Raw genomic sequence first — 12,166 nt, forward strand, 5'->3', positions numbered from 1 at the left:
TTTCAATCATAGCCTAAACACAGGCTTTGTTCCTATGGAACGGAGAACAGCAACAGTTATTCCCTTCCACAAAGATGGCTTAGCAACAGACCTGGGAAATTACAGACCCATAAGCCTGACCAGCCTCATCTGTAAGGCCATGGAATGTATCATTATGGACCTCATAAATAAAGACATAAGTGACCTCCAAACCGTGGATCTTACCCAATTCAGCTTTGTCAAGGGCAGATCCTGCCTGTTAAATCTAGTGGACTTCTTTGAAAATGTGGCCAGGGCCATTGACAAGGGCAAATCTGTGCACACAGCATACCTCAACTTGGCAAAGGCTTTCAACACAATCCCACATTCAGGGATTACCAATAAACTTAGCAAACTGAATGTAAACCCTTTTGTTTAAGATAGGTTGCCAACTGGCTCATAAACAGGACACACACGATCAAAGTGGATGACTACATCAACCAGCAGATCTGTAATCAGTGTGGTGCCACAGAGGTCTGTGCTGGGCCCTCTACTGTTTGGTATATACTTCTCAGAAGTTCAGGTCAAAACTAAGGGGTTGTGGCTGACCAAGTTGAATCCCAAAATGATGCGAGTATACTCCAAGAGTGTCTCTCACAAATCAACGACTGGTGTATTACTCATTGTCTCAAACTGAATGCAAAGAAATCATCATCATTCCCTTCAGCACAAACAATGTCTCTTCACACTATCAAATCAACAATAATACCCTAAGTACTCACAAAGTGGTAAGGGACCTGGGAACACAAGTTGACTGCAACCTTAACTTCAATCACCATGTGTCTACTGTAGTAAGGAAGGCTTTCTACATAGTACACTTGATCAGTAAAGGCATCATCTCGAGAGCAAAAGTGGTTATAAACCCTCTATACTCAGCACTAATCTGGTCCATAATTGAGTATAATGCCCTGTTTGGCATTTACCATACAAAGTACCTGCAGCAACCGGAGAGACTGCAAAGGTTTCTAACAAAGAAGATCAAGGGGCTCCAGCATGTTTCTTACACAGACCGACTAAAGTCCCTGTCATTATACTCCATGTCGAATAGACTTCCTAGGGGACACTTATGTCTGGCCTATAGAGCAATCCAAGACCCAAACCTAATGAACTTGCTGCATATCAGTAAATCAAACAGGACTAGGGCTACCCATTCCAGGGACCTAAATATGGCCTGCGACTAAAATATGACATGCTGGAGGGACAGATTTATCTCCAAGTGACTGCCATGTCTTTGCAACTGACTACCAGTTTATATGAAACAAAGCACCTCTATGACACTGTTTAAAAAGAACCTGGACAACTGGATAGGACACCGTAAACTCTTACCATGGATAGCACCCACAACCCTCCTGGACATGGGCAGTCATCACTAAATAGAATCTTGGGTATGGAATAGCATTTTCATGGTATTACATTGGGATGAAATGGCTAGGCTTAGAATGACCTCCTGGTCAACAGCCTAGTAATCTCCTATGATCCTATGATCCTATAAATAAAGCACCTAAAATTAACAAGAGAATGAATACAAACAATAAGAAATAAAAAAAAAATGCTAAGGAAGAATGAAAGCAGAATTACCTGCTAATTATAATATTGACAGTACCCACCTAAGTTCAAACCCAGTGATGCAAGATCTGGGAACACAGGTAGATGGCAATCTGAACTTTGACTACCACATTTCCACAGTGGTAAACAAAACCTTCTACATTGGGCATCTCATAAGTAAGGGTATTGCATCCAGGTCAAAGGATGTTATAATGCCACTGTACTTGACCCTCATCAGACCATTAATAGAGTACAATGCTCCCTTCTCCATGTACCTTACCAGACACCTGCAGCAGCTGGAGAGACCACAGAGGTTTCTCACCAAGTAAATACAGGGCCTCCAAACCACGACTCTCATGGACAGACTGAAAGCCCTATGACTGTACTCTATATCATACAGTTCTGCTGAGAGGTGGCTTATGTCTGGCCTACAGGGCAGTCTCTAAGCCTGTCCTGATTGATATGCTGCACATGTACGAGTCAAATTGCACAAGAGTCACTCACTCTAAGGATCTTAACCTAGCCTGTGGCATTAACAGAACATGCTGGAGAGACAGATATATCTCTCAGAGATTGCCGCTACTCTGGAATAAACTCTGAATTCACATGAAGCAGAGCTCCTCACTGAACCTATTCAAGAGCAACCTGGACAAATGGATGGCAGACCACAAATTCACCCCAGGTCAGCACCCATGTCATTCATGGACAGGGGTAGTCTGTGTTTATCATTGCCACTCTCTGCAAATTACGTCCATCTAACCAAAGACAATTGAGGATTAACATGGCTAGGCTTGTAAGGCTCTAGAGCTGCAAGTCTAGTTATCTCCTATGAACCAATGAACCTATAAACCTATAAAGGGTCTGTTTTTTTTCACAAACACCAACAAATATGCCCAAACACACTATGAAGGCAAAAACAAAAACAAAATGCATAAAACATACCAGTCAACTGAAAAGAAAACCAAAAAGCTGTTTCTAAGTGCAATAGTGCCCTCCAAGGCAGATGCTAGAGAGAAATAGTACACTTTTCAGGTGTGTTTAGGTGCTCTGTCTCTGATGCTGGATGATCTGTATAATACCTACACTCCTGGCAATACTGCTTACTCACTGCATACTCACACATTTATAACATCAAACTATATTTATCTGTTCTGATTAACAAATGTATACCTCTGTTCAAATGTCAACATTTCAATGAAATCTTTTGCAACCTGTGTACTGAGAGCCCCCCCACAAACACACACACACACACAAGCCTTCAGAGCTAAAATTGTATTTCTCGAACAAAAAGTTGCTTCAGTAACAGAGCTACAGTTTAGAATTAATTTTGTAACTTTCTAAGATGTTTCCCAGCAAAGCAAGCTTTAGTAAATGATAAATGTATTTTTCCTATTAGTGTAAATGCCATGCTTGGTACCACATGTTTTATTTTTACATGCCTTATAAAGAGTTTGGATGCTTAAAAAGAAAAAAATACAGTAGAAAATGCAAAGTATGAAGTAATTTAATCAGCACCTCCAAAATAAGGTCTCCGCTGACTGGGTTGTTACCACTGAGACCAAGCTTTTGGAAAATAAACTATGTTTTTAGCTTTGCCTGAAGGAATACAAGAGATTTCCCATGAAAAGATAATTGAGGTCTGTTAAAAATAGAGCAAGGTCAGTACATGGCATTGCCTTAAGTCGCATGCAAACATGGTGTTTAGAGAATTTACCTTAATCTGGAAGAATTTTTTCGTTAATAAATTAAAACTGTGTCACCGAGTAAGAACTAACTGGAAAATAGCCATATTTATCAGCAAACAGACTTTTTTCTCTATGATAATAAGAGATAACTGTAACTGCACTACCAGCTGCAGCTTTTCCTAAAAGAGAAAAAACATAGTTAATTTAGTACTTTAAAAAAGTATGTAAAATATTTTTGACTTACGAGATCAAACTTTCTTATTCTTGTTTTGCTGATAACATTTAGTACTTTATCAGGCAGTAGGTAGTTCTGTTTGGACAGTGATTAACAAAGGGTCATGACCTGAACATCAGTCATGTGAAGGTTTGTTTAGAAGAGTAATGTGTGAGCCACTGAATCAAATACTGTTGTATGACTTTTGTTAAAATAAGTCACTGAAAAACAGATCACCGAGAAGGAGCAATGCCATACTCCTCAACCTGCAGACACTGACAATAGGAGCAAAGGCCATTAAAGTAGGAACAATAGCACATTATCAAAGAGACAGTGTAAAATCTGTAGAAGTTAATGAACTGCATCACAAAACTCTAACGCACGAGATTATTTTTGCTTCAGAAAAATGGAGTTGTAAGATGTGTGTCCACTTTCTTTAAATTATTTTGCCACTAGTACAGTGGTCATGTAGTGTGATTTTCTATGTACTGACAGCTTAAAAAAATTACATGTGATGAGGGGGATTCAGAAAATTGTGTGAAGGGATAAGTCAAGCCTGGAAAATAGGGACATATCTCAAAAAATAGGGATACCACAAAGAATAGGGACATCCTAAATCAGGCTGGAAAATAGGAATATTCCTCCAAAACAGGGGAAATTGAGGGGTCTGGACATTCACCAAAGTTGTAAAAATTACAATATAATGCTGGAGTTTATAATTTTAATCAGAATGGGGTGTAACTTATATGCAGATTAGTTCCCTTTCTCCACCCCCTTACAAGTGACTTGAAATTCAATGACTGAAATTCGCCAAAATATCATTCTGTGACTCCTCAGCCATTTTAAGAACTTGCGCAACTAACTATTAGATGTCTAGGAATTTGGTTTGATATCTGGTACAGCTTATATATATGATATATATATAAATATATATATATATATATATATATATATATATATATATATATATATAGTCCGTATATATATATATATATATATATATATATATATATATATATATATGTATATGTATATATATATATATATATATATATATTTAGAAAGAGAGAAAGGTGTACTCAAACCTTCTGAATGTTGACTTCACTAGCATCAACTCAGCAACAACATTTTTACACTTAAGCGAGCACACTCCAAGCATAAACCTCAGAACATGCTAAAGTAAACCATCATTTTTTGCAGGCAGGACGAGCCCTTCTGCACCCCATACCCCCAGATGATTTTATATATATATATATATATATATATATATATATATATATATATATATATATATATATATATATATATATATATATATATATATATATATATATACATACTTACTCCAAGTTCAGTGAATTGTCAACCTCACACACCTGTCAGTCATCTGTCTCATTAAACAAACTGTATTAACAAAAAGAGATATCAACATTTGGACGTTTTTGCTTATTTATAGTGCTCCAGTGTCTATATCTATAACTATATATCTTTAACTATATATATATATATATATATATATATATATATATATATATATATACACACACATAAATATTTTGATCAAGCGTCCAAATCTATAACCACCGAACAAACTTTAACGAAAGCGCTTTCATCGAAAAAGTGCTTTCGTTAAAGCGTGTTAATAAAAAGAAAAAAAAAAACACTTCGCCCCCCCTGCACCCCCTACTGTAATATTCTCCCTCCGAGACTGCACTACAGTGAGAAAAAGGGAATTCTCCCTTATCCGCACCATAGTACGGCTTCGGCAACAGGCATACTTACATGAAAGTGCTTCTTTGGTGAAAAGCACTTTCGCATATGTATGCTCGGATTTTGATCAAACGTCCTAGATCCATATATATATATATATATATATATATATATATATATATATATATATATATATATATATATATCATAGATCTAGAAAGATCCGTCATCGCTCAGGTCTTTCAACAAACCTTGGTGTGTGTTTTCCTAACTTCCACTCATCTCATTGAATTAATTGTTCAAAATGAGTTCTGCCCACTAAATCTGTTCAGTGAGCCATCCAGCTACTGGTGTGAGCTTACATAAGCCTTCTCATTTGTAATGTTAAACTCTAAACATAGCACTGAGACCCTGTAAGTAGCTATTAACAAAATATGTCATCTATTAATCTCTCACTAGTGATAAGGGGTATTACTGTTGATCCCTTGTTAGGGATAACTGGCTGTGGTTCATAGGTTCATAGGTAAATACTAGGCTAGCTGCCCTTATGAGCCATTTTAAGCCTAGCACATTTTCTTCAGAGGTGTGAATCAGATCCTTTACCTTGTATCTATGAGGTAAACACCTTAACCATTATGCCATCCCCCAACCCTGACTGGCTGTAACTGCCTGAGCCACACTCTTGCTAATTAACCTTTAAATTGATATTGATCTTTGTCTGTTATTATCGTACCTTTTTTCAGAGCTATCCACTGTAACACTCGCCTTCTCATAGCAATCAGCCAATCATGATACCCTCACACATTGATGGCCAACCATCAACCTTTCCCAGGAAATTAAGAACTGCAAGGACCGCCCCAAATTTAGGAACAAAATAACTGAGCATATAAGGGGGATGCATAAGTGTAAATGCTTGCAAGACAGCAAGTAAATAGGCTTAAATAATGTGATAAATGCTTGAAGACCCATAATCCACTGCTTTGTTGTCTGTTCTGTGGCATGCAGTTACAGAATGTAGTATATGATATTGTAAATACTACAGTACTCTACCTATAACATTTCAGAATGCATTGTCCAGAAATTTGCCATCTAAATATTATGTCACACTTCCATTTGAATATGTAAGATTCCAGCTATCCACATGAATTTGGTTCTCAGTCTTTAACTCTTCTTAACCATATTTATATGATTTCTGTGTAGAAACTGCTGTGATCACATTTGTTGAGTAAGTCTTTACTTAGTATATCTTACAGCTATCTTTGTTAATTTGCCTTGGGTCATGGCTGAAAAGGGTCATCAGACCAGTCCACCTAGCCAGTTACAACTAAATAAATTAATTAATGAATCTACTTCAAAATAATTTCTGTCTGTAAACTACAGGGAGGTTGAACATTCTCCTCTGCAATATATACTATAAGCACTTCTTAGAAATATGTTTCGTACCTCCCATCCCTAGGCCCTGAATGTGCATTTTAATGAGAGGTGGCCTGTTACCATGTTGGTTTATACTTATCACCAAACTACCAGGTGATGTTTGTAGTACTCGTGGGACCAGTGAGAAAGTACCTATTGCAGAGCTACTAACATGGCTACCAGACACAGTACTGCACTACTTGGCATTGCAGGCATGCCATGCAGATTTACGCACAGGGCATCCAACAAATGCCAGTCCTTTCCCAATGCATCGTTATTCCCTCTTCACTCATCGTTTACCACTGCAAGCCTGGTGTCAGTGAGTTTCTCCCTAATGGGAGAAGGGCCTTTATACTGGCACTGTTGGGGGAACAGAACCAAGTTTTGGCCATGCCATTATCTGTACATCAGATTCTTCTTCACTAATTCCCAATATAGACAAACTTGGTGCACTCTGTGACATGCAGTATGCTCAGTGCAGATACTGTACTTCCTTTCACGTATATTGTAGAAGTCATTTACCTTTATGCCTCCAGCCCTACCTAATTGGTTGCATTTCTCCCCTCATGGGCCCTAGCTAGACCATGCCCTGTACATGGGAATGTTCCTACAGCCAAGGGAAATCTCAGTCCCTACCCCTAAGAAAGATGAGCTAGCAATGCACCATTACTTCTGACTCCCTCATGGACTGTATTCTAGCAACCTAGGTTTCTGTTTGAATCTAAGTCACTGTCGTTACAGTCACAGTTTCTAACAAAAGTGAGTAAATGACAAATCAAATGCATTAACATGTCAAACCATGCATAACTGAGAGAGTAAAATGCTGTTTAAACTGCACAGCAATTTAGGATGAAGGTAGTAATCTATCTCAACAAGGTTACTAGAGCTTATACTGGGGCCATTTCTTTCTTAAACTATTCTTCTAAGACATAAAAGTGAGAACTGGGCTATGGATAACTGAAGTGTGTTGACGATCAAAAACTGGATAACATTCAATTCAGTAAAAGATGACAATATTCTCCAGGACAGTCCACCACATAGGTGGCAGTACACTGAACACCGAAAGTGTGATAAGAGACTTAGGGACACAGGTGGACAGTGGTCTCACCGTCAATAACCACATCGCCACAACAGTCAGGAAATCCTTCTATGTGGCACACCTCATCACTAGTGAAAACAAACCACGAAATGAAGCTGAAAGGAACGCCTTTTAATAAAATTAAATTTTAAACGTTAAATAATACACATACATTTTTCGTTCTTTGCATTCATCACTAAGGGCTTTTCATCCAGAAAAAAGGAGGTCATTGTCCCACTGTACTCATCCCTCATTAGACCCATTATAAAATACAACAACCCATTTGGTATGTACCTCTCAAGACATCTGCAACAACTGGAAAGGCCACAGAAATACCTCACTAAAAGAATCACAGGCCTAAAGCAGATGCCCTATGCTGACCGCCTTAAAAAACTCCAGCTATACTCTGTCACATATCGTCTACTCAGAGGCAATCTCTGCTTAACATACAAGGCCATGTCAAACCCAGAGCTGTTGGACATGCTACATTTAAAAAAACCCTAATCCCTCAGAGCCACATGCAACAGGGATCTAAACCTTGTCATCACAATAAACAAAACATGCTGGAGGGATAGGTGCCTGACCCAGAGACTCCCCAGACTCTGGAATAGACTGCCCATACATGTCAAGCAGAGCGTCTCTTTGGCCCTCTTCAAAAGGAACCTTGACGATTGGATGGGAGAAAGGAAATTCACCTCGGGGATCACGTCAGTCGCCCTGCTAGACAGGGGTCCAGGGAAGTAAATAGTGTGGGAAGAAATAGCCAGGGAATTGTTATGGCTCGGCTTGCATAGGCCCTAGGGCTGATAGCCTAGTACCAACCTATGAACCTATAAAAATATGTAACTGATGGAGTGCTAATAATATTATCTTTAATGTCAGTAAATGTAGCATCACAAGGCTTAACAAAAAGGATGATTACAGAATAAATGATCAGATCACAAAAAAACAGCACCATACTGAACCTGTAGGACAACTGTTGATGTACATAAAAACATTTCACTATTGCACATAATTTGCCAAATAAATGCATAAGAACAGTATTCAATATTCTGAAATAAGGCAATGTCAAATTATCAAAACACTGTGCTCAGTATTTATCAAATTAAGGCACAAGAAAAGCATTAAATATCAAGCAAGAACAGAATCTCAAACTCTCAACAAATGGTGCTTATATTGTCTACTGACTAACATTGCAATGAGAGTTAGATATTTATGGCATCCTTATGGCATACCGTGTCATGCATATCAATAAGATAGTTCTTAACACATTTAATAATAGCTTTGTATCACACCAAAATGCCAAGCTGTATGTCTAAACAGATCTCACTTATGGTGTGTTGGCTTGCAATAGGTATTGTTTCGTATTTGGGAATACTTTAAAGCCATGAACTTCTTTGTGGTGCAATGTAGCAATGTGTTAGCAAAGACATCCCCCCACATGCATTGTCATTGAGATCATACTAGAACACCTCAATACAATAAACAAACATAATGTTGTCTAACAATGCAATGGGTCTGTGATGGAATCTCTAAATATTCACTTAAGATGGCAAGTCAGGCAATTGTGGCTGGGTGCGTTATCTGCTTCCAAGTGGTAAATATATGTATATGGAATGAAAACAAGTTGTATGTTAATAGGACATTACACTGCATGTGAGTTACTTTACATGCCGATCTTCCACCTGCCTTTATGCCGTTAGATAAACCATGAGCACATACTACAGGTAAAGATATCTGACACTTCCTAGGAAAATCTATTTCTTCTTCTGGGTTTCTAGGTGTTCAGTGGTCCAGTGTTTTGTATCGGGATCTGACTATTTGAGAGGTTAATCTAGATAAGTTATGTTTGCATATGTGAATGCACTCTGAGTAGGTTCTGATTGGCTAAAGTGTAATACATATTCAGTTCAATAATATCAAAATTATCCTTTTTTTATCTGAGTGTAGTGTAGACCATGATAGTCTGAAGGGTAGATATTACAGCATCCCTGCTCTCTCTCCTCTACATGTTGTCACAAGCCAAAGAAGCAACATGTGTAGAATGTATTGTTAAACTAATCACATGAAAGGACATTTTACATATCTCTGTTTCTATTCTAGAATCGGATGCATGAAAGTCTGCATTTGTTCAACAGTATCTGTAATCACCGCTATTTTGCAACAACTTCTATTGTACTTTTCCTTAACAAAAAAGATGTATTCGTAGAGAAGATTAAGAAGGCACATCTGAGCATTTGCTTCCCTGACTATGATGGTGAGTTTACCTTTGCACCTTACTAAAACACTGTTTTTGTATAGTCTACACCGGTCCCCATAGTGGTCAGTATAAAATGAGGATTCATTCTCTTTAAGAGAAAAATAGTATGAACTGCAAATAAAATATGTCAATGAAAATGTTATGATTGAAGGACATAAGATACACAAATCAAGGACAAAAAGAAAGACATTTTTTAAAGATATGCTGATAAGTCTTGCAGTACTTTTTAAGGTTGTCAGTATCCCTATTCCCAAAGCAGGCCTTCGGCAAGCAAGTTCTCACTTTAGAGAGACCTGTGAGTATTCTTGTGTGAGTGTTGTCATAAAGAAAGCTTTTCTATCCCTAAAGAACAGGTGACTAGCAAGTAATTGTGATCACGATATACTGTAAGATCACATACTGAAAGATCAAAGAAAATCTAAACATGACGAAATAAAATCCCAGAGATTAAAAATGTTGAGTGAAAAAAGTCCAAATTTTCTTTCATTTTATGTGGGATCTCCATCTAAAACTAAAAACAGAGTAGGTTAAATGATGACTGAATAGCGGGCATGAGTAGGATGGGAAATGAGCTTTATGGACATGGAATTCCACATTGGCTGAGAAGCAGCCTGAATTGGTGTAAGAGGTGAAAAAAGCAGTGCTTGAGTACAGTCAAACTCATAAAGCATTGGTAGTCTGAGCTCTGGAACCAGAAACCTCTGCCATGGGTTATCTGTCGGATTCAGGAATAGCTTCTCATGAAAGGCCTCAGATACATGGGGGCACTTACAAATCCCAGGATGAGTGCCACAGAATAGGAGTTATTTTAGTACATAAGAGGGTTGCACAATATGGCTGTAGTTTATAGAGAAAAAAAGATGGCTATTGTTTGCATGTGTTTACCACACAGCTGTAAAGAATAATGAGCCATCTTTAAGAATATAGCTGAGATTACAGATATCACCTGTTCCTCTTTACTCAGGACAGTCCCTATTTGGGCCATTGCATCTAGTGAAAAAATATGAAAAATTACAAATATCCTGACATTTTAGAAAAAAAAATTCTAATTTTCCTCTTATGGTTGCATAAAACAACAATTGGTGTGAAAAAAACAGAAGGAGCTGTTATGATTGAAGAACTTAAAACTGAGCATGTATTTTGGTAATAAAGTGAATTCCAGTCATTTGCAGCAGTTCCATGTATTATTTTCTTCAGAAGAATTAAACCCTAATTGAAATACTCAGGAATGTACCAACTGTCAATTTGTTGGCTTATAAGAAAACTTCAGTAGTCACATGGGGGTATCTCAAGGTACCTGGTGAGCCGAGAATAGAAAGTATGGATTCCTAGATCTAAATATGAGTGAAACGGCTGTTATTAAACTTCTGTGTAAGTCATTTATTGTCCTGGCAATCACCATATTTAAAGACAAGAAGGCCATAACTACATTTTGCACCAGATCACCTTATCCCAAAAGTCCAAATGTCGAAATGTCTGACTAAAAAGGCAAATTAAGCTTTAATTTTTCTGAAGCAATAGTTACAACCTTAGTCATTCATAAAGTTTTAGCTCTGCTGAAGGAATTGCAGTTATTGATCTAACTAGAAACTCTCTTCCCCTATCATAGCACAAAATGCCTTGGTCTGTGCATAGATCAACAATTGTCCTTCCAGCAACACACAGAAACATAGGTAGTTGAAGTATTACCCCAACATAAATTCTAATACAAGACCACACAATTACATATCTTCATACCAAAGAAGTAAAATAAGGCATTGGCATGGATGTACTAATTCTTAGACTTAAATATGTAATTTGTATAATCACATGAAATGCTCCTTATAATATATCCCTTGATCAGAGAGCTAAACATATGATAGTATGCTTTATCCTCCTTTCACACAGGAGAGAACATCATTATACAACATTAAATAATACTACTTGGCTACCTGGTGCTACAAGGACCATGCTGCTTTTAAATTTGCAGCAAGCCTTACTATCCTTCACAAGAAAAACAAATAAATTAAAAAAAAATGAAACCACTCCCTATGCCTTCAGAAATCAGGGAGCCACCATGCTAAGCTGGTCATTCTATAGCCTAGTAAATAGGTAAAGAGTTTTACAAAAATCATGCCAGCATTTTACAATTTCTAACTATAATATCAGAAAATCAAACAATTTCTGCCTTTTTAGAAAATATCTGAAAAGTAATTTAGTGACAAACCCGACCCCATGTGAAAAAATGGGAAAAAGGGGTTGAG

At 37.5% G+C, this 12,166-nt stretch overlaps 1 protein-coding gene across 1 annotated transcript in view; it reads left to right on the top strand.

Moving 5' to 3' along the window:
• Window positions 1–12,166, top strand: part of LOC122807145 (guanine nucleotide-binding protein G(t) subunit alpha-1) — a 766,105-nt gene that overhangs the window by 701,755 nt on the left and 52,184 nt on the right. Inside the window, exon 7 of the mRNA XM_044078158.1 lies at window positions 9,767–9,920. Within this exon, the coding sequence (XP_043934093.1) occupies window positions 9,767–9,920 (154 nt within the window). The remainder of the gene's footprint in view (window positions 1–9,766; window positions 9,921–12,166) is intronic.

Source organism: Protopterus annectens, chromosome 7.part0 (assembly GCF_019279795.1).
Source record: "Protopterus annectens isolate FY-2018-M chromosome 7.part0, PAN1.0, whole genome shotgun sequence".
NCBI classification, from domain to species: domain Eukaryota; kingdom Metazoa; phylum Chordata; order Ceratodontiformes; family Protopteridae; genus Protopterus; species Protopterus annectens.